The following is a 24,797-nucleotide window of genomic DNA, read 5'->3' on the forward strand; positions in this document are numbered from 1 at the left end:
AGCTGTGGTATATTGGCCATATACCACAAACCCTTGGTGCCTTTATGCTTAAATACTTTACTTGGTTGGAGATTGTGGGGAAGACGCAGCAGAGAGACCTGGAGCCAGCTGCTGCGGTTGTAGAAATCATTGTTTTTGTGCTGGTGGTTTCCCATGCTGACACAGATATGGATGTTTCCAGGATTGTCTTCATTCGGGCACGCAACAGGAAACATTTTGCAACAGAAAATGAGCATTTCTTATAGGACAAGTCCACGTAATCCCTCCCTGTTTCAGACTGTTTTATTTAGTTTGGTGCCTAATGAACAAGACCAGGGCTGTCTGAAATGCCACCATTTTGGCTAGTTGCCAAAATACTACACTATGTTGGGAACAGGGAGTCATTTCAGCTTCATCCCGGGTTCCACTGACAAAAGAGATGCTCCCTCTCCTTCCAAGAACACACATGTTCAGGAGAAAAATCAATCCATATGCACTTGAAATGTATCCTCGCTCTCTCTCTGTCCCACTCAATCACATAAAACACATGCACACATATTCGACACGGATTAAGAAATCGAGAATTTTGTTAATTTTCTGATGTACATATTCGGCCCTAAACTGACATTACTAAGAGCTAAAAGGATGTAGCATTATTCCAAGATGGCTTCCCACATGGGGTTAACAGTTAGAGGGTACAGCACCCCCACCTTCACAAGATGGACTATCCTCCTTGATGTTAAGTGAACCAAACCAGCTCCAACTATTATGATCAGGAAGGTTGGGAGTGGGGAGGCCGGAGCAGTTTGAGTATACAGAGTGCACGCACAATTGACATTCCATTTGGACAGAGTTTGCACTCCATGTAGCCTAAAGGACAATAGACAAGAGTATGTCACTTTGAACTGCCGGGCCGAGCTAAATGGCAAACAAAACACAAACGGTGGTGTGGGGGAGCAGAGAGGATGATGGGAAAGCAGCCAGTAAAACTCAGTTCTCACTCGGAGGATGATGATTGGCAGTCGGGGAATAGAGAGTGGGGGGGCTTTAGGTTATTGGGGTTGAAGTCAATTGGTAACTTGGCATGTCTGTCATAGATGGCGTAATGGGCAAGTTGCCTGGGGTGGTAGGTTTTGGAAAGTCCTTCCTGTCCCTCACAGGTAGCCCTCCTTGCGGAACTGTTCCTGCAAGATATCCCGGTACTCGTCAAAGCCCCCCTCCACTCGCCGCACGTTCCCGTGCTCACAGACCCACAGCTCTCTGCACACCATCCGGATCAGACGCTCGTCGTGAGAGACAAGGACCACCCCACCCTGAGGAGAGGATAGAGTTTTAAAAAAGGGCATATATGCACATTAAAACTTCCAAGTGTTCAAGTGCTATCACTTCCATTGATTGTTAGCCAAAATAAGCTTGTAGTGTCTGTTTAAAGAAAACCGATTTCATGGATAGGCTTTCTCCAGATTTACTCTATTGATTAACATTGTGAGCTAAATAAAGACATTTTCTCAGCGACTTCTAGTTTAATTAATAAGCTTACTTTGAATTTGTTGAGTGCCTTCGCTAGCGCCTCGATCGTTTCCATGTCCAGGTGATTGGTCGGCTCGTCAAGGATATAGAAGTTTGGGCTGAGAGAGAAAACGTGAGTAAGAGACAAATTATAGCTGCAAGCAGCAATGAAACAGGATGCTGGTTTATGAGCGGGCTGAAAGAGACAGCTGCATTGAAGCATTATACATCCTTGTACATGTAACAATTCAAAATACTATGTGCAAGTGTTCACTAAATATAATAAATTATTTATAGCGTCATGAAATGGCTGTTTGACGTAGCAATTATTCCGTTGCCAACTTTGTTGGGACTAACAAACGCTGTAATCGCTAAATCTCTCGATCTTATTTGAAGAATCTCTTTTTAGCATAAATGCTAGCTGTTGGAGGTTTTTATATTAACACCTGTTTCGAAATACACCTTCCTACTAGAGTCGTCAAGAGCCTTAATCAGTTTCAAGGTGATACAGCGAAGACAAATTTTTTTTTATTTTTTATTTTTTTTATTTTTTTAACAAAGTTGCCATTTTCTCTTCCATCTTTTGACATATTGCTTTTCTCAAACTTTGTAAAGACATACATTGAGTTTCTAGTCAAGTCAAAAAAAAAATCCAACATGTTGGAAAATTCAATATGACTTCATGGCTCCTTGAAGCAAATTTGTTCCTTATGAGAAACACTGATATACCAAATCCTGTGGTTATATGTCAAACGGGGTGGTGGGGCTAAGCATTAGTCTCTGAATACTTAATACAATGCCACCTAGTAGTAGTGGTTTTGATATACATTGATACTGCCAAAGTCTAATTTTTTTTGACCAATCGGGCATTGAGCTATTCCAACAATATTATTAGGGGTGCTTCGCTGCCAGCAACCCTAATAATACATTCTGTGGCGGATTATAACCATCTCATCAATAGGATCTTGACACTTCTCAAAATTAATAGCGTTCTCTCATGTCCTCTCTCTCCAGTTCTGTTCCTAGTGTTATCAGGGCAGTATATTTCTTATTTACAAGGTAAGTTGGTTGAAAACAACGACCCGTGGATGAGTTACAGGGGAGAGGAGAGGTTGAACAAGCCAACTGGAAGCTGGGGATGATAATTAGGTGGCCGTGGTGGTATGAGGGGCCATTAGGGAATTTAAGCCGGACACCGGGTTTATCACCAAAACTCTTGCAACAACTACCATGGGTTCTTGAAAAGGCCACAGAGACAGTTTAGCATCGGAAGGATAGAGAAATGTAATCCCATTATTAGACATCATGGTCAAGTTGTATACTGCTTGTACAAGGACGGTTTTTCAACTAAACTACAACCAATTTGCTACCATAAAATGACCATTTGACATTGTGAGAAATTGTGTGAAATATTGGGGTCATGAAGTGTAATAATGAAAAGGCATTACCAAGGCATGGTCATCTGAGCGAAGGCCACCCGGCTCTTCTGCCCTCCTGACAGACTGGCCACTGGCCGAGTTGCCAGCTCACCGGTTATCCCATAGCCACCCAGTTGGTGCCTGTACTCCTCCTCGTTACGACCTGGGAGGGAGGGACGAGGAGAGAGCGAGAGAGAGAAAAGGGGTTACAAATTACAAAGATTGCAGGGTATAGATGGGTTGGTTGTTAAGCAACATTGGCCCAAACAGACAAGGTTGGTTTAGATTGTTGCCAGCACGTAAAATAGATTTAGTCTCCAATGTTTATTGAAAACAAATACATTTGCTCACTTGTCTCTCAAATACATCTTTACAGTTGTTGGTTAGCTGGCTAGCAAATTTGAGTCATATTAGCATATAGTGACAGTCAAAACACCTCAAGAACAAGATAAAACTAGTTGAAAAGAGCTACCTACAATTCCTCACATGACAGCTTCATGTGAGTCCAGGTAGTCATGTTCTAATCAGTTTCCTTTGCATTTGGTGCCTAATGAACACAGCCCAGGCTTTGATAATAATAAGTATTGGTATGTTTTGGTGGTGGTGGTCACCTGGGAATTTGTTGAGTAGCAGCTCAATTGAACACACATTGAGGTCCAGTTGATCCACGTGGTGCTGACTGAAATAACCGATCTTCAGGTTCCTGAGCGAGAAAGGGAAATAAAACTGTCGTTTACTTCCCTGCACGCACACCCACCAAGACACACACTAGCAGCAGAGGAAGATGGCTGACGTCAAGCATGGAACCTCACCGATGGGCGTGTCTGATGCCGTTGACAGGCGTTAACTCTCCCATCAGTAGCTTGAGCATGGTGGATTTACCCGCCCCGTTCTCACCCACCTGTATGAGAGAGAGAGAGAGAGAGAGAGAGAGAGAGAGAGAGAGAGAGAGAGAGAGAGAGAGAGAGAGAGAGAGAGATCGACAGTAGGTACTACTTTAGCAGTTGGAAGGTTGCACAGAGCATTGTCTGTGGAAGTGTTTCACAGATTTAAAGTACAGTATTAAAGGATGCACAATATATCAGTGACCCGATGTGGGGGCGAAGATATGTTCTTACTAGCCTTATGAACATAGAAACTTGTTTGCAGTTCAGATCTGTGCTAGGATGGTTAAAAATAGCCATAAAATGAAAAAAATTCTGAATCAGTCGATATTGCAAAGAAAATATTGGCATCAGCCCAGAATGATCACATCTGTGCACCCCTAACTATTAGCAGTGCATGTGATTTAGAACTAGTCATCAGGATTGAGAGCAATGTGATTAATACGTACGATGCAGATGCGAGACTCCAGGTCTGCAGACACAGACAGCTGTGTGAAGAGGCGCTGGTCAGTGTTATAGTAGAACTCCACCTCATCCAACTGGAGCACCGGGGGAGACAGCTTCTCAAAGTTATCAGGGAACCTGTGGACAGACGCACGTACGCACGTTAGCGCTCAGATTAATATGAGAATTGAAACCTGACTTCATTCGGGAAAGCTCTTACTTTAAGGTGACTTCGGTTTCCTTCTCCAGAGGTTTGAGTTCAGGCCTGCAGGAGACAAGAGAAGAGTAGTGAGGGAATGGACGACGGATGACAACAATAGATATTCTTTACAATGATCATTCCCCTGTGCACAGGCAAACAAACACGCAGAGGTCATCATGCATTGGCAAGACGGAAGTTATTCTTTACAATGAATTGGACTTTCAGGCTGTAATTCCCAAGGGAGCACGACATGAGAGAAAGCAGGGTGTGGCGCATGTTATCTTATTTTGAAATAGATGGTTACTCACAGTTTTTCTAAGAGCTTCAGTTTGCTCTGCACCTGTGCCGCTCTGTTGGCGTTGTATCTGAACCGGTCGATAAACACCTGGCACACAGAGGGAGGGGATTATTATTATTATAATGTATAAGACACTATAATATATATTCTAATAGGCATATCAAGATCTAAAATAAACAAACACTAATCAGCAAAGATAAATGCTGAGAAAGTGCATTGTTATTACGCTTGCCATAGGCCTTTTAGTTTGTATGTACGCAGGACGGTGTGTGTAAGCCAGTGTGTGGGCTCCTAACCTGGATGTGCTCTCTGTACTGAAACTGGGCCTCGTACTCCCTCTGCTGGTTCTTCAGGCGGTCCTCTTTGGTCTTGACAAAGTTCTCGTAGTCGCCGCGGTAACTCTCCAGCCGCTGCGAGTGCAGGTGGATGATGTCAGTCACCACGGCGTTGAGGAAGTTCCGGTCGTGGGACACCACCAGGATGGTGGTCTGCCAGGTCTGTGGGGGGCGGAGGAGTTAAACAGGCCATATGGAAGTCGAACTTGTTGCTCATGCTTTATCTCTCCATCCTCCCAATGGAGGATTCGTTCACTTCAATTCGCTGAAAATAAGTGGTATAAGAAATATGGTGGTAACTCCACCTAGCCAATGCCTCCATCAATCCAATGTCTTTAGATTTGTAGAAAGTATTGAACGAGTGCACACAATTTCATAAGTGCTGAAAGCAAACAATCCATTTGAAGCTAACTATGTATGCGTCGCTGATGGGTGTGACCCTCCTGCCAATTTAGCAGCCTCTTTTTGTTGTTGCCGGACCCCTTTTTGGCTCAAGAGCACCCCCAGAGGCAGAAGTCGACAGCAAATCAGAATTACCCACCCCAATCTAGCAATGCAAACTTCCATTTGTTCCTATTCTTCACCCTTCTCCCTGAAATGTCCACTCATTCACACCCCTTGCCTTGGACTGGTGTAAGAAATATGACGGAAAGCCCCTCTAGTCCACGCTTGCCCATGCTTTCACCAATCCAATGCTTTTAAATACTGTAGTAAGAATATGCACACTTTGGGGAGAAGGGAACCCGATTGAATTTGGCATGCAATGTTAAGTGTGTCGGTAAGCAGGAGTAACCTACCTGCAGGTAATTCTCCAGCCAAAGAATGGCTCGGACATCCAACATGTTGGTGGGCTCTGAGAAACAAACAGACAGAAAGACAGAGACAGTCAGTCAAAAGGGCGTTTTGCACTGACTATTGGACACCGTCAAACTGTTCAAAGATACTCAATACAAAAATACTTCATGTGGTTTAATCACTCACCGTCAAGTAACAAAAGATCAGGCCTAAAAAAAGGAATGAAAAATACACACATTATTTGGAGAGTTGAAGCTAGCCTTACAACATTTAGCATAGCCACATTTGTCTTCATAAACTGTCTGCTGAATTGATGGTCTATAAATTGAGATTCAGGAAACAGCTCATAAGAGTTATAAATGTACATCAATATTGTAATATAATCTCTGTCCTTGTATTTTAATTGGGTAGACTGTCCTTTGGATAAAAGAAGTGACAAGGAGAAACTCACTTGGCAAAGAGAGCTCTAGCCAGAGCTAATCTCATCCTCCAGCCTCCAGAAAACTCCCTGTGAAGAGAACACCGAGAGATCAGTTAATCACATTCGCGCGCGCATGCGCGCACACACACACACACACAGTAACTTACTTGGTTGTCTGCGTTTGCATTTTAGGAGAAAAACCTAAACCACATAGGATGATTGAAGCTCTGTGTAAAAGAGAGAGAAACATCAATCAATCATCTCATTAAATCAGAAAATGCATACACCCTGGCTACAATTCTACTGCATAGTCATTGGTTTTAGAAACACCATTGGCAACATGTATGAATATAAATGAACTGCTAATAGTGATGCACTGATACTTTCCTTGCAAAAAAACAAAACGATAGTTAATGAAGACAAATGTGGCTGTTGAATTGATGGTCTATAAATTGGTCTATAAATTGAGAAATTCCTTACAAAAAAAACCCCGGTACCGATATTTTCTTAGCCAAACCCACCCGATACCGATATTTTCCTTGACAAAAACGCGCCCCACCGATACCGATATTTTCATTGACAAAAAAACCCCGATACCAATATTTAACATTTTTGCGGCATTTTAAGCATTCCAGTACAGTTAAATAGTTAACACACATGGACGCAGCGGTCTATGGCCCTGCATTTCAGTGCAAGAGGCGTCACTACAGTACCTGGTTCGGATCCAGGCTGTATCACATCCAGCCATGAATGATTGGCCCAGCGTCGTCCGGGCCGTCATTGTAAATAAGAATTTGTTCTTTATTTAACTTGGCAAGTTAGTTAAGGTTACACACACACTACCCTTAACAAAAAGTTATTTTGTTGGCATTTACATGTCTCCATTACCAGTAAAACATAATCAAAACCTATTTCTTTCACTTACTTGCTGTGCTGTTTCATTGTTCAGTCGTTTCATTCTCAACCAGGATTTCTATGGAACGCTGTTTGGGTCTTTGTGTGTCAAAAAATATACTAATTAACACTGTCAAATAACACTATTTGACATGTAAAATAAGCTTGTTGACCAATCAAGACCTGAATATGACTGCACGTCACATAATACATTTAACGCGTTCATACATGTTTTACGTAGTTATTACACTATCACTCGTATTTCATATGTCACAACGATTCATCGATACGTATGCTATGATACTGGTAAAGTTGTCTCGCACACCTACAGTACTGGTCATAAAAGAAAGAAGGCTTCCCCAAAAACTCTACCTTGCTAACTATATAGCTAGGTGTCATCTAAAATAACCCTCATTTATAAGACAGTTCTTATTTGATTAATGGTGGTCGGACCCATCTATGTTAAATTAGCCACATTAAGGATTAGCTACACTAGTGGACTTTACAGTTAGCCTTCAAAATAAAAGTTTGGCATAAGTTTACTATTTGTATTAATTGAATTTCACTTTTATTTTGAAGGCAAACCGCAAATTCCACTTTGTGCCCAATCCTTATTGTGGCTTGCTTCACAACAAAGCTAGCTGGCTGCTTATAACATTAGCTTTGGGCAATTTTCATGATCTGAAGTTCAATTTCAATAGGTGAACAACAAGTACCTACCAAGCTAATACTTACTCACAAGGATTCCTAAATCATTGCTAAGAATAATGAAAATGACAGTTTCTACTGGTCATTGTTTACAGGCTGGATGTATTGGTGCCCCAGAAGTTGCAGTCAAACAAATAATTCCTTATTATCAACGCGGTATTGTAAACACATCGTTCATGGCCAGTGTGTGCTTGTTTGAAGACTTTTGTTGTACAGCTTTGACCGTGCTACTGTATCTTTTTTGACATGCAAAGATTCAAACAGTGTTCCACAGTATGTATGTCGTGAAGCTAATAGCAGTGACGCTATTACTGTAGGTAGGGTGACATCTGAAAAATAGCACACTTGGTAGTGTGCACCGGTGCTCGTTTAGTCGGCGAAAGCAAACATCACCCACAACAGAAAACGGTTGATTGTCAAGGGCAATGAATTCCATTATCTTGGCATTAATGGATTTCGCCTTTGAGTTGTCTCGCTGAATTGTTCATACTCTTTCAAATGACTGCTGGACTTGTTGACTGCTCAATCCACACAGCAGACATTTTGTGGGCTAGGTATGGAATGCTATGTGGTAGTGGTGGAGTAGGGGTTTAAGGGCACACAGTGTGTTGTGAAATCTGTGAATGTATTGTAATGTTTTTAAAATTGTATAAACTGCCTTAATGTTGCTCGACACCAGGAAAAGTAGCTGCTGCTTTGCATTGTGGGCTGTGTAGCGCAAAATTTGACGTGGCGTTATTACATTATGTACCCACGTTATATAGGTACGCACGGTAGCTTTGACATCGATTTTTAACATGGCTGTTAAACTAGTCATCGGCCAATACCGATGTTGGCATTTTTAGCTAATATCGTACGATTCCGATATGTTCAGCGATATATCGTGCATCCCTAACTAATGTAACAAACAAAGATATATTATATACAGACATGTTAAGAGTGGCTTTTTACCGGGCAGGTGCCTTGTCTGCTTCAATCTCCTCCAGTTTAGCATAGATCTCCGACAGTCGAACAGTTTCCATTCCTTCAGCACTAACATGGAATAGAATAAACTGCGAGTTAAGTGACTGTTGCAGTTTCAAATCTAAAATTCCTGCAACAATAACATTTAAGTCTGCCAAGGCTGCCAGTATTGACTTCTTCCAATATGAGCCCTCCATTGCCAACTTCGGAGAATATTTGGGTAAGTAAGACTGACGTACGTTCCGTTGGCTATGCGCGCATTGAGCAGGCGTTCCTCTGTCAGGAGACCCTCCCGGACCGTGTCGCTCTCCAGCACGCTCTGAAGTGCCCCTGTGTCGTCTCCAGCGACCTCCTGCTCCACGTGCAGGATTGTGATGTGGGCAGGGACACGCAGGCTGCGGCTCGCCAGCATCTTTAGCAGCGTGGTCTTCCCCAGGCCGTTGCGGCCAATCAGGCCGTAGCGGCGACCTGTTGACAGAGACAGCTCCGCCCCCTGCAGCAAAGACCTGGAAATACAGAGCGAGAGAGAGACAAGTTGCTTGCATATTGTTTTATGGTAGAGACTAAGAAGTGTCTCAGTCTCTCGCCTACTCTTTGTCTCTCTGGTATTAAGAAATTACATAAAATTGTAATTACACAGTAATAACTTGATTTACTCAGTTTGTGATGTATTTAAACAAGCACTGCTACTCACCATTTTATATCAGGTAGTTGTGTTGAATTCTTAAGTCATTTGCAGAAAGTAGCGACCATAACCACAACAATGCCTTTTACATGCAAGGTAAATACCGGTGGAAACAGTGTCCAGCTAACAACATTGCATGATGCTAATTAGAATGAATCACCTGCTCCAGTGCTGGATACAGTAGGAGAAAGCGTAAGTATGGTTTCATCCCAAATGGCACCTTACTCCCTATATGGCGCACTACTATACTTTTGGCCCTTGTCAAAAGAAGTGCACTTAATAGGGATGGGGTGCCATTTGGAACGAAGCCTAAGGGTTAAACCCTCACCTCTCGCCAAACGACACGTCAAAGTTCTCGATGCGGATATCGTAGCTGCGATTCTTCCCGGACAAGTCGACACGGCTGTCTTTCTTGCTACTGGCCTGGCTGGCTGATGCCTCCTCCAGTACCCTGAGACAAACAGAGAGAGGGGATAAGGACAGAGTGAGACAGACACAGAGGGACACAAAGAGATAGAAGTACAGAGAGCAAATACAGAAGAAGGTGTAAGAGGGAGAGAGAGGTGAAACATCAGTCTGACAGTATTACCAAACTATCACACATTGGTGAATGGAAAAGTGTATTTTGCTATCGCAATACCAAACCAATGATCAGTGGTGTAAAGTACTTAAGTAAACATACTTTCAAGTACTACTTAAGCCATTTTTTGGGGGTCATCTGTACTTTATTTACACACACACATACATATATATACATATATATATATATACACATATATATATATATACATATATATATATATATACATATATATATATATATATATATACACATATATATATATATATACACATACATATATATATATATATATATATATATATATATATATATATATATACATATATATACACATACATATATATACACATACATATATATATACATATATATATATATATATATATATATATATATATACATATATATATATATATATATATACATATACATATACATATATATATATATATATATATATATATATATATATATATATATACATATACATATACATACATATATATATATATATATACATATATATATATATATATATAGTACCAGTCAAAAGTTGACACACCTACTCAATCCAGGGTTTTTATTTATACTATTTTCTACATTGTAGAATAATAGTGAAGACATCAAAACTATGAACTAACATGTGGAATCAAGTAGAAACCAAAACAATATTAAACCAATCAAAACATTTTATATTCTTCAAAGTAGCCTCTCTTTTCCTTGATGACAGCTTTGCACTCTTGGCATTAATTGAATGCATTTCAATTAACAGGTGTACCTTGTTAAAAGTTACTTTGCGGGATTTCTTTCCTTTTTAATGGGTTTGAGCCAAATCAGTTGTGTTGTGACAAGGTAGGGGTGGTATACAAAAAAATGACCTTATTTGGTAAAAGACCAAGTCCATATTATGGCAAAAACAGCCCAAATAAGCAAAGAGAAACGACAGTCCATCATTACTTTAAGACATGAAGGTCAGTCAATGCAGAAAATGTCAAGAACTTTGAAAGAGCAGACTCAAAAAACCATCAAGCGCTATGATGAAACCAGCTCTCATGAGGACCGCCACAGGAAAAGAAGACCCAGAGTTCATTAGAGTTACCAGCCCTTGAAATTGCAGCCCAAATAAATGCGTCAGAGTGTTCAAGTAACAGACACATCTCAACATCAACTGCGTGTCCTCATCAACTCATGCATTAACTCATGCTCTGGAACGCGGAATCCCCAAAGACATGGTAAATCTTCCAGAGGCCCATCCTCAGTAGAACAAACACAGATGAGCATTCTAACAACCCCTTATTCTGTTTCACAAAACAACCTTTAGATGCAATAACAGCATTATAACAATATTGTCATTTCCACAATATGAGTCCAAATTTGAGATTTCTGGTTCCAGCCGGCGTGTCCTTGCGAGACGCTGAGTAGGTGAATGGATGATCTCCGCATGTGTAGGCACGGAGGTGGTGGTGTGGGGGCTTTGCTGGTGACTGTCAGTGATTTATTTAGAATTCAAGGCACACTCAACCAGCATGGCTACCACAGCATTCTGCAGTGATACGCCATCCCATCTGGTTTACGCTTGGTGGGACTATAATTTTTTTTTTTTAACAGGACAATGACCCAACACACTTCCAGGCTGTGTAAGGGCTATTTGACCAAGAAGGAGTAATGGAGTGCTGCATCAGATGGCCACAATCACCCAACCTCAACCAATTGAGATGGTTTGGGATGAGTTGGACTGTAGAGTGAAGGAAAAGCAGCAAACAAGTGCTCAGCATATGTTGGAACTCCTTCAAGACTGTTGGAAAAGCATTCCAGGTGAAGCCGGTTGAGAAAATGCCAAGAGTGTGCAAAGCTAAGAGGCAAAGAGTGGCTACTTTGAAGAATCTAAAATATATTTTGAATGAGTAGGTGTGTCTAAACTTGACTGGTATTGAACATACATTTTTTTTGTACATTCCACAAAAACAAAAAACGTATACATACGAACGACAACTTACAGACACATACAATGACTACATCTCTTCTGCCTAGACCCGCATGTTCACCCCCCCATCCCTATTGCCTGCATTATTGTGTCACTTGGCCTTAAATTATACCAACTTGTTTTTCCTCAGGCTATTTCAATATTTCAATAAGAAATCCTTAGATGTTTTCCACTGTGTCAATGATGGCGGATTGATTGACGTCTACATTTTTAGTAACCTTGTTTTTTTCTTCTCGGTGATGAGAAAAGTATCGTGCATCTCACTACCTCCCCTGTATGTAATGTCTTGAAATATGCAGACAGATGGATTAAAAGTACATTTACACTAATATTTCTAGCTCCGCTCACAACTTTCAAACTTAATAGCATTCCCAGATAGCATGGATTATTGAGTTATTATTAGTCTTACTATAGACAGGACTCTGCTGTTGTGCTGTAGAATGTGAACTATGTCTCGTATAATATATTCTATACATTAGTTTATACTGAATTAATTTAGTTAGTTATGCTCCAACTTCCACTCCATTTTGTACTAACATCAGTTCTTTTTAAATCTTGGTTCCAATCATTTACATTTTTTTCTAATAGGTTGTCAGTTGGATATGCTCTCTGCAAGGTTTACTATATCTTCCCTATCATATGAACATCCTTTACTTACTCATAAGATTCCCTCAAGGTTGTTCTGATGTCCAAAAGATTGCAAATCGAAATTGTGTTGCAATTTAAGTTTCATTGTATTCCAAACTATCTACACTGAACAAAAATATGTAAAAAACAACATGCAACAATTTCAAACATTTTACGGAATTAGAATTGATAAGGAAATCAGTCATTTGAAATAAATTCATTAGGCCGTGATCTATGGATTTAACATGACTGGGCAAGGGCACAGCCACGGGTGGGTCTGGGAGGGCATAGGCCCACCCACTGGGGAGCCAGCACCAACCAATCAGAATACATTTTTCCCCACGAAAGGGGGGAAGGGATAGTACCCTCCAAGCTCGTCATCAAGCTCGAGACCCTGGGTCTCGACCCCGCCCTGTGCAACTGGGTACTGGACTTCCTGACGGGCCGCCCCCAGGTGGTGAGGGTAGGCAACAACATCTCCTCCCCGCTGATCCTCAACACTGGGGCCCCACAAGGTTGCGTTCTGAGCCCTCTCCTGTACTCCCTGTTCACCCACGACTGCGTGGCCACGCACGCCTCCAACTCAATCATCAAGTTTGCGGACGACACAACAGTGGTAGGCTTGATTACCAACAACGATGAGACGGCCTACAGGGAGGAGGTGAGGGCCCTCGGAGTGTGGTGTCAGGAAAACAACCTCACACTCAACGTCAACAAAACTAAGGAGATGATTGTGGACTTCAGGAAACAGCAGAGGGAACACCCCCCTATCCACATCGATGGAACAGTAGTGGAGAGGGTAGCAAGTTTTAAGTTCCTCGGCATACACATCACAGACAAACTGAATTGGTCCACTCACACAGACAGCATCGTGAAGAAGGCGCAGCAGCGCCTCTTCAACCTCAGGAGGCTGAAGAAATTCGGCTTGTCACCAAAAGCACTCACAAACTTCTACAGATGCACAATCGAGAGCATCCTGGCGGGCTGTATCACCGCCTGGTATGGCAACTGCACCGCCCTCAACCGTAAGGCTCTCCAGAGGGTAGTGAGGTCTGCACAACGCATCACCGGGGGCAAACTACCTGCCCTCCAGGACACCTACACCACCCGATGTCACAGGAAGGCCATAAAGATCATCAAGGACATCAACCACCCGAGCCACTGCCTGTTCACCCCGCTATCATCCAGAAGGCGAGGTCAGTACAGGTGCATCAAAGCTGGGACCGAGAGACTGAAAAACAGCTTCTATCTCAAGGCCATCAGACTGTTAAACAGCCACCACTAACACTGAGTGGCTGCTGCCAACACACTGACACTGACTCAACTCCAGCCACTTTAATAATGGGAATTGATGGGAAATGATGTAAATATATCACTAGCCACTTTAAACAATGCTACCTTATATAAATGTTACTTACCCTACATTATTCATCTCATACGCATACGTATATACTGTACTCTATATCATCGACGGTATCCTTATGTAATACTTGTATCACTAGCCACTTTATACCATACTATGCCACTTTGTTTACATACTCATCTCATTTGTACATACTGTACCCGATACCATCTACTGTATCTTGCCTATGCTGCTCTGTACCATCACTCATTCATATATCCTTATGTACATATTCTTTATCCCCTTACACTGTGTACAAGACAGTAGTTTGGAATTGTTAGTTAGATTACTTGTTATTACTGCATTGTCGGAACTAGAAGCACAAGCATTTCGCTACACTCGCATTAACATCTGCTAACCATGTGTATGTGACAAATAAAATTTGATTTGATTTGATTTGATTTATAAATACTCCTCAGAACCCCCACCCTATCCCGCCGGTGAAGAAGCCAGATGTAGAGATCGTGTGCTGGCATGGTTACACGTGGTCTGCAGTTCTGAGTCCGGTTGGACATAATGTAAAATACTCTGAAACGATGTTGGAGGCAGCTTATGGTAGAAAAATGAACATTCAATTATCTGGCAACAGGCCTGGAGGACATCCCTGCAGTCAGCATGCCAATTGCACACTCCCTCAAAACTTGAGACATCTGTGGCATTGTATTGTGTGACAAAACTGCACATTTTAGGGAGCCCTTTTATTGTCCCGGCACAAGATGCACCCGTGTAATGATCATGTTTAATCAGCTTCTTGATTATCTTGGTGTAATGCTCACTAACAGGGATGTAAACAAATTTGTACGCAACAAAGAAATAAGCTTTTTGTGGGTATGGAAAATATTTCTGAGATGAATTATTTCAGCTCATGCAACCAACACTTTACATATTGCTTTTATATTTTTGTTCAGTTCAAAACTACTTTTTACATTTTGTCATGGAAAAAAATGTATTTCCTGTTACAGTCATTTACGTTTTCCATTCCTTCGGTTTTCCATGTGAACAAATTTAAAAATTGATGAATTCTGAAAAGCTATCCAAGGATTATTCCATAAAGTTCTGATTCTAGTTCTTGTAAAATATATTTCATTTTCTTTCATATTGTTATAATATTCTTAATTAAGAAGTTGTTACTGTTCTTTATCCTTTTTATATATTTCACAACTTTTACTTTATTACATTCCCAAAGACAATAATGTACTTTTTACGGCATACATTTTCCCTGACACCCAAAAGTACCTGTTACATGAAAATGGTCCAACTCACACTTCTCAAGAGAACATCCCTGGTCATCCCTACCGCCTCTGATCTGGAGGACTCACTAAACAGAGAACATCCCTGGTCATCCCTACCGCCTCTGATCTGGTGGACTCCCTAAACAGAGAACATCCCTGGTCATCCCTCTACCGCCTCTGATCTGGCAGACTTACGAACCACAAATGATTCATTTGTAAATGGTGTCTGAGTGTTGGTGTATCCCTGTCTATCTGTAAAACTAAAAGAATGTGCCATCTGGTTTGCTTAATATAAAGGAATTTAACATATCAACTTTTACTTTTGATACTTAAGTATATTTAAAACCAAATACTTTTACTCAAGTAGTATTTTACTGGGTGACTTTTACTTGAGTCATTTTTCTATTACGATATCTTTACTTCTACTCCGGTATGACAATTGGGTACTTTTTCCACCATTGCCAATGATAAACTGTTTGCATAGTCTTCGGGTATAGATGAAAAGCATATGAAACTCACAGCGGATTAGTCGTTTTTTGCGAATCCCGTTCATTCCTTCTCCCTTGCTTTTGCTTCAGCTTGGCTTCGGCCTTCTCTAGCTTCCTCGCGTCCACAGTCTGAGGTGGTGTGTGTGTGGAAGAAGACAAAGTGGATGAAGTTGACAGGAGAATAACATAGCTACAGGGCTGACTTGAACCTTCAACAAAAAACATAATGCACAAGAAGCTACAAAGCAACAAAAATTATTCTAAAATACTTTACTGTATTCTGGCCCCTCTTCATCATCCAGATCCCTTGGACATCGTTAGTGACAGATACTGAGGCGAGAAAGACAGAAGGAGTGGAATGAGACGCAACAATAAGTCAGGGAGGATATTAAAAAGACATGGGAAGGGTAGAGAAAATAGGAAGTACGAGCAGTAGTGTACAATAAAAAATAATAAGGAAACATTTTTAAAGGCTAAAAACAGATTACATGTCAACAGGCTACCAAAATTCATATCAAACATTGACCGTAAAGCTAACAAAGAGGAATACCTAAGCCCCCCTGCAGACAAGGGACTCACCACACTCTGAAGATATCTGAGACAACCGCACCGGAGCGTCGAGCAGCACTTGCTTTGAAGCGGCATGGCCGTTACTCCTGATGGGAAAGACAAGTATATTTTTGATGAGTCAGCAAGCGGAAATACATAAAATATTAGCTTTTGGTGTGTGACAATTAGTCTTTGTGTTGTATGCTGGTTGTGAAAGAGGTCGCTGGGTCCAATCTCCACCCGGCACAGCCAGAAGAGGACTGATCACCCCTCATAGCATGGTTCCTCTCAAGGTTTCTTCCTAGGTTCTGGCCTTTCTATGGAGTTTTTCCTTGCCACCGTGCTTCTACACCTGCATTGCTTGCTGTTTGGGGTTTTATGCTGGGTTTCTGTACAGCACTTTGAGATATCAGCTGATGTAAGAAGGGCTTAATAAATACATTTGTTTGATCAGTGTTAAGGTTGTGTGTGTGTTGCACTTACAGTTTAAGAGTGTTGAACATCTGCTGACAGATGTCCCGAATGTCATCCTCGTTTTTACAGTCAGCCGACGACCCCTGCAACAGCCCTCCAATCGCATCATACACCTCCTCTCCATCCTCAAACTCCACCCCTCCACAGTCCAACACACCTATCACAGAGGAATGCCACAGGCTAGAAATCAGGGGAGCATTTAGAATGATGCAGCTTTTAGAACCTTCAGATAGAGAAATGCTAATCATGTGGCCCTCTGACATGTAGAATAAGGAAACACGTTGGCTCTATTCATTCATAAGTTTGCCTATTGCTACTTATTTCCACCAAAATTTTCAAATAAATTCATTAAAAATCCTACAATGTGATTTTCTGTATTTTTTTTCTCATTTTGTCTGTCATAGTTGAAGTGTACCTATGATGAAAGTTACAGGCCTCATCTTTTTAAGTGGGAGAACTTGTACAATTGGTGGCTGACTAAATACTTTATTGCCCCACTATGTTAGAAATGTCAGTTTCTGGAAAAAGGCATTTCTAAGATGCTTCTTCGTTCTCAATTCGGTGAAAAAGGTGTCACCAAAAACAGGTTAGTTAAATTCATGGCGGTAGTTTCTATGGTTATATCACATATAGCATTGGCTTGCGTAACTACTTCTAACTTCCTTCATACTGTACAAAGAGACACAAAAATGGTATCCACGACTTCCTCTGACTCCGGGGAAGAAGATAAAGTAGGGCCCTATGAGTTCCGTGATGCGGAAAATGAGGACGGAATCACGGAATTTGGTCATGAAAATGGAATCAATAGTAAAACATGGAATGTTGCAGAATTTTCCATAATTTGGCTGAAATGTATTAATAATCACAAGTAGGCCTAATTATTGTAGTAACCAGCCAAGTCGTCAAAAAAACTAAAATTCGACCCTAACCCCTAAATTCAGAGCAGAGCAATACCCAAAGGAATATAATGAGCCAGGGATAAGCTGTTTTGCAAATTGTCAACATACTAATGATTGGAGGCGTAAAAATCCTTGTGAGGACTACTTAAAGTCTAAAGCCCATGTGAAGAACAAGGAAAAGCACCGTGTTAAAACAACCATTACCAGTGTAATGAGCATCAGCAGATTCAAGGCAATCATTTATTCAGGACTTTGTGACTGTGTCGACCGAGTCTGACATCCCCTTAGAAAAGCGAAGAAAGCTACGGCCGTTTCTAGTGAAGCATTGCAAACAGGGAGGAGCGTTGCCCGAAAATCACAGCAGCCTCCGTCAAACTCACCTGCCCCGTATGTTTGACCGACATATGACTGCCGTTCGACAGAAGATCAGTGGGAAGAAGTTTGCGTTGGTTGTTGACGAGACAACAGATGCAAAGGGATTGCAGCGTTCTAAACATTGTCATTGGTGAGTTGAACTTAACCTATTAATATACAGTTGCAATAACCTACATTTACATTCTGCAATGTGAATTGTCCACATGCAAATTGTGTTATTCCAAACGACGAGCTACCGTGGTGAAATATAGCGACGCATAATGTCAGCAGCAGTCTGCCTCTCCATCTAGCTAACTATCACTGTATCTATATTGTGTTAACACTTAATTTAAATAACACTTATTTAGTCACAATATTATTTTAGGTTAAAACATAAAGTTGTTCCTTATCTTTCATTGCAGGTGTTGAAAACCAGTACTTTCTGGCAGATGTCATTTTCATGGACAGATGCAACTACTCAATGTTTTCCCAAGCAACACTAGCCTCCCTCCACAGCAACGATCTGAACCTGAATGATGTCTGGGAAGTGGTCACAGATAATGTCTCCTACTGCCTGAAGACATACAAGGAGGTTCTGAAAGGAGTGATGTCCAATAGTGTCCATGTAACCTGTCTCTGCTATGTCATCAATCTGGTGGGTGAGACCTGGCAGCGCTACAAATACTTCTCTGAAGTTGCATCTCTTGTGACATGGATGAGATCTGTCTCCTTCAAGAAGCCTGCCAGAAAGAGAAGATAGGTGAGCTTCCTCATTATGAAGGAGTTTGTGCAGGCCAAGGCTCCTCCTGAAGCAGTGACCTCCAGATGGAATAGCTGGTTTGAGGCAGTGAAGTACCATTCAGAGCATGTTCATTTGTAGAGTTTTTGTTGGCAGAAAAGTCATCATCCCAGGCAGTCACAAACATCCTCAGCCAGCTGGAAACAGAAAAGGTGCAGGCCCTCACTGTTAAGATAACCTTCCTCTCGGACGGCTGCTCCAAACTGAAGCCAGCTCTGTCAATCCTGTAAGGAACCCATCGTCCCACAGCAGTGTCTGCTTACAATGTCATGGAGGATCTGGGCTCTTACCTAGTGAATGGAACGGAAAAAACATGTGGGTATGGAGCCAAGACAGATGAGCTATTGAGAAAGATGGGGATTGGAGAGAGGAGGGAGGTGCTTGACCATCTCCATGATGCATTCCACTTGGCCTTCAAAGTTGTCAAAGCACTGGGACATACATCCAGCCAGAGAGGTCTACAGGCTGGCTAGGGTGTTCGATCCTAGGCAGGCTCCAGCCATGGAAAAGCAGATTGAAGCCTACACACAACTGAAACCCATGGCAAGCCCTTCAACAGAGCTCAGTGAAGAATGGATTGCCTATCAGCACTGTGTCCAGGGAGACCTCATCTGCTTTGGAGCTTGCTGATTACTGGAGGGGCCTGAGTGCAAGATTCCCAACAGCTGCAGAAGTTGAAGTGCCCTACAGTCAGCTCAGTCGACTGTGAGAGGAGTTTCAGCAAATACAAGACTCTACTCAGCTCTCACCGAGCTCAACACAAAGCGGCTGACAATCATGTACTTCAATAGAGATGTCTGTGATAGATGGAAATGGACAGACATAGGAGCTCATAAGTTAGTCCCATAGAGTTTGCCTATTGCTGCATTATTTCCTAGATTCTTGCATGAATCTTTTTTTCATTGTAAATAAAACACTTATGTGAAGCACTTTATATTACAAAAAACAATGAATGCAAGTTACACAAGTGTAACTCTTGGTTTTGCACAAGTTACACAAGTGTAACTCTTGGTTTTGCCTATTTCTTGCGGCGTTGTTTCCTAGATTCTTGCATTACTTTTTTTCATTTATAATGAAACACTTAGTAGAACTCTGTATTGAAGCACTTGACTTGATAAAAAGAATAGTGCAATGTATTGCATCATTACACATTTGCTGTTATATCTTATTCAATGTTTGCTGTTTTATTCATTCACATTATTAGACACACTATCTGATGATCAAATGTGCGTAAATCACAGAAATCAGAAAAAAATAACAGAAAAAAGGTTATTTCGGGGGGAAAAAGGAGTTCATAGGGCCCTAATAAAGGGCCTTACTGCCAAAATCCTGAATAATCCCTTTAAACCACATTAGGAGACGTTTTGGGTGTAGTTACCCTTTAACCATGAAGAGTCTATGCCTGGGGGGGGTTCTACTAAGCAATATAGAATTGTTTTATGGTCATACTAAGGTTATTTTTGATATTTCATTTGGAATTTTAAAACCCCTTATAGTATCAAAAATATATATATTTTTGTTATATGTATTTAACTCCTTATTTTTGGCACTAAACAGTCCCTTATCCTTTTAAAAAAAAAACTGGTACCGGGGACTTTGAGATGAGCAAAACAACCGACATGTACATGTTTGTGAGAGTCTCACTTTTGCACAGAACGGTCATATTAGTGTGTAATCCAAACTATACGGACGCTCCAGACAGAAGTTGGCAGATCGGCTGTACCGACTTCAGATGAGTTCCAAGACGCTCCAGACGATTTTGTGAGAATACTGATTTTAATGATGTTTCATGGTCTGACAAACACCACTCTAGCTCTGCGAAATAGGCAGATGCAGTGAATTGAGACGCAGCCAATGCAACAAAAAAAAGACAGACTACATGACCAAAAGTATTTAGACACCTGCTCGTCGAATATCTCATTCCATTAATATGGAGTTAGTCCACTGTTTTCTGATATAACAGCCTGCAATGTTCTGGGAAGGCTTTCCGTTTGCCACAAAGTCCCGTCATTGGAACTAAGGGGCCTAGCCCAAACCATGAAAATAAGCCCCTGACCATTATTCGTCCTCCACCAAACTTTACAGTTGGCACTATGTATTCGGACAAGTGTTCTCCTGGCATCCGCCAATCTCAGATGTGTCCAGTGAACTGCCAGATGGTGAAGCGTGATTCATCACTCCAGAGAACTCATTTCCACTGTTCCAAAGTCCAATCGAACTTTACACCACAAATGCCGACACTTGGCATTGCGCATGGTGATCTTAGGCTTGTGTGCGGCTACTCGGCCATTGCTCCCGAAGAACATTTCTTGTGCCGATGTTGCTTCCAGAAGCAGTTTGGACAGTTTGGAACTAGTGAGTGTTGCAACCGAGGACAACTCGGTGGTCCCATTCTATAAGCGTGTGGCCTATCACTTCTTGGATGAGCCGTTGTTGCTTCTAGACGTTTCCACTTAACAATAACAGCAATCAATCATTTTGATTAAATTACTTATTGGAAAGGTGGTATCCTTTGACGGTGCCACGTTGAAAGTCACCGAGCTTGTCAGTAAAGCCATTCTACTGCCAATGTTTGTCTATGGAGATTGCATGGCTGTGTGCTCAATTTTATACACCTGTCAGCAACGGGTGTGGCTGAAATAGCCAAATACACCACTTTGAAGGGGTGTCCACATACACAGAGCATTCGGAAAGTATTCAGATACGTTAGACTTAAATTAAATTCCTCAATCTACACACAAAACCACTGCAAAAAGAGGTTTAGAAATTTGTTCAAATTCATTAAAAACACAAATCTGAAATACCTTTTTTACATAAGTATTCAGACCCTTTGCTATAAGACTAATTGAGCTCAGGTGCAACCTGTTTCCATTGATCATCCTTGAGATGTTTCTACAACTTTATTGAAGTCCACCTGTGGTAAATTCAATTGATTATTTGGAAAGGCACACACCTGTCTATATAAGATCCCACAGTTGACGTGAAAGTTAGAGCAAAAACTAAGCCATGAGGTCGAAGGAATTGTACGTAGAGCTCCGAGACTGGATTGTGTCGAGGCACAGATATGGGGAAGGGCACCAAAAAAATTCTGCAGCATTTAAAGTCCCCAAGAACACAATGGCCTCCATCATTCTTAAATGGAAGACATTTGGAACCACCAAGACTCTTCTTAGAGCTGGCCGCCTAGCCAGCCTGAACAAATTGGGGAGAAGGGCCTTGGTCAGGGAGGTGACAAAGAACCCAATGGTCACTCTGACAGAGCTCTAGAGTTCCTCTGCGGAGATGGGAGAACCTTCCAGAAAGACAACCATCTCTGCAGCACTCCCAATTAGGTGTTTATGGTAGAGTGGCCAGACGGAAGCCACTCAGCAGTAAAAGACACATGGCAGCCCACTTGGAGTTTGCCAAAAGGCAAGAAACAGGTTTCTCTGGTCTGATGAAACCAAGATTAAACTCTATGGCCTGAATGCCAACATCACATCTGGAGAAAACCAAGCACCGTCCCTATGGTGAAGCGTACTGGTTGCAGCATCATGCCGTGGGGATGTTTTTCAGAGCCCGGACTTCAACCCGATCGAACATCTCTGGAGAGACCTGAAAATAGCTGTGCAGCGACACTCCCCATCCAACCTGACCAAGCTTGAGGATCTGCAGAGAAGAATGGGAGAAACTCCCCAAATACAGGTGTGCCATGCTTGTAGCTTCATACCCAAGAAGAATAGAAGCTGTAATCGCTGCCAAAGGTGCTTCAACAATGCGCTGGGTTAAGGGTCTGAATACTTATGTAAATGTGATATGTGTTTTTACTTTGTCATTATGGGGTATCGTGTGTAGATTGATGAGGGGCCTCTGCATGACTCCGGAGGCGCCACAATTGTCATAACTGCCATTTGGAGCCAGCGACCAGATTTTTGGATGAATCATTAATTGGCTTTTAGTCTAAATTAGTTCACGGAGATAGGGGCATATTTATTTTTATTTCAACCTTTATTTTTTAACTAGGCAAGTCAGTTAAGGACAAATTTTTATTTTATAATGACGGCCTACCCCTCCCCCAACCCGGATGACGCTGGGCCAATTTAACGCCCTATTGGAATCTCGATCGTGGCCGAGACACAGCCCGGGATCGAACCAGGTACGGGATTGACACCTCTAGCATTGAGATCCAGTGCATTAGACCGCTGCGCCACTGGGAGACACCACTCGAAAGTTTGGAAGTGTAAGTGTATACTCGTCTGACGTCATGATACTTTATCAGTAGTGTCCACCAAATTTGAGGGTTGAGGGGGGATAGGGTGTGTCTTAAGTGTTTGGACGAGTATTCACTTGTAGGGCGAGGGGGGAAGAAATTATTTTTAAATGGACCGCCCTTGCCCGGACATTTGTCACTGTTAATCCCGCGATGATTGTGTTCTCAGCCACCGGTAGCTTGTGTGAGCTTTATATGCGCTACAGTCAATTATGATTGCATGTCTAATTATATTAACAATATAATTATTAATATGCCTACTGTATGATAGCTAGCAAATTAATTAGCTAACTAACATTAGCCTGCCTAGTTACTTCTGAAGTTTTGAACTTTTATTTCTACAATTTCCAAAAGCTAACCAAACATTACTTTTATGAGTCTTTTGTGCATTAGTTGCACAATTTCTAACTTATTTACATTAGTTTTTACTTACACTTGTATGTTGACTACATGTTGAGGTTTTATGTTTTGGCAGAATTTTCTTAGCGGATGTACAATCATCGCGAATTGAATTATGGGGCGTTTCAGGCCCTGAAGTGAACATAATTGTACAATCGCAAACTCCATTAAAAACGAGGGCTGAGCGGCTTACTTTGCATATTTCCCTTGCTTGGCTAATCATTTGGACCGACGACATATGGCCGAGGGGATACCCCCAAGGGCTGAGGGTTTAGGGCTGTCTACTTTGAGTTTGAAACGCAGTCCGGGTTCATATCCAAACCCCCAACCTCCCCATACACTGATAAATTACGCTTTCACTTCCCTGAGCCCACCCCTCACCTTGTTTAGGCTGAGGTTGTTTTAACTCCCGTTTTGTTTTGCGACTTTGGGACCATGAAAATCGCAATATTACTAAATCCATTTAATTATTATTATTGCATGCCGGTAAACGTACACATTTTGTTGGCTATTAATTTAAGGCAATAAATTGGCTAGCCTAGCTCATCTGGTTAGTGGTTCAAATAGGCCGATTATTAGCTAACTACCGGCATGCTACGTGTAGGCTAACGTTAGATAGTCTCCCCCTTGACTGTGCCTCAATGCTGTGTGGGACGGCTATGCTAGCTAACGTTACTTCGCGTGGCAAAGAAGCCGTCCGCCACTCATCAAGCCTGTGGCATTTTAATGTGTACGGGATCCACACACCATCTCCATTAATTTACAGTCTCTTACCCGTGATATATTCGAACACTTCGGTGTCAATTTCGGGAAACTCGCTCTTCAGAATATCCACGTATGTCGCCATGATACACCGGCTCTTCCACAAGAACAGCGCATGTGCACACAATGTGCGTCAAGGCATGTCCGCAAACTATGCATTATGGGTATTGTAGTATTTAATGCGATTTTATGATCTCAGCTTTACCTCCCTCCACCTCTAATTTGTGTTTGTTCCCTTCACCTCTAATTTGTGTTTGGTTCCATCAACCTCTCATGTAATGACATCAACGTTCATTATAACTTAACTAATATAGATCACAGCCCGTCGTTTCGAATGGAAACAAATTAGTCATAGTTGGCAGAACAAGCACGAGCTAGCTAGATCCTATTGCCCCGTTCTCAACCCAGGTAAATACAGTAAATACAGTCATGTTGGATATTCGCCTGTAGTTTTCCTTACT

At 41.7% G+C, this 24,797-nt stretch overlaps 1 protein-coding gene across 1 annotated transcript; it reads right to left on the minus strand.

Moving 5' to 3' along the window:
* Positions 1-266: 266 nt before the first annotated feature.
* On the minus strand, positions 267-24,453 carry LOC139385665 (ATP-binding cassette sub-family F member 3-like). The gene is given in 22 exon segments (XM_071130913.1): positions 267-1,292; positions 1,520-1,607; positions 2,937-3,069; positions 3,518-3,609; positions 3,719-3,807; positions 4,240-4,372; positions 4,455-4,499; positions 4,745-4,821; positions 5,031-5,231; positions 5,867-5,922; positions 6,051-6,073; positions 6,316-6,372; positions 6,453-6,512; positions 8,839-8,919; positions 9,090-9,356; positions 9,864-9,986; positions 15,883-15,980; positions 16,126-16,181; positions 16,431-16,507; positions 16,884-17,031; positions 24,349-24,435; positions 24,438-24,453. Coding segments are annotated over 22 exon segments (2,166 nt in total). The 3' UTR covers positions 267-1,133.
* Between the last annotated feature and the right edge of the window lie 344 nt (positions 24,454-24,797).

The sequence above is a fragment of the Oncorhynchus clarkii genome, chromosome 27 (genome assembly GCF_045791955.1).
Source record: "Oncorhynchus clarkii lewisi isolate Uvic-CL-2024 chromosome 27, UVic_Ocla_1.0, whole genome shotgun sequence".
In the NCBI taxonomy this organism is placed as follows: Eukaryota; Metazoa; Chordata; class Actinopteri; order Salmoniformes; family Salmonidae; genus Oncorhynchus; species Oncorhynchus clarkii.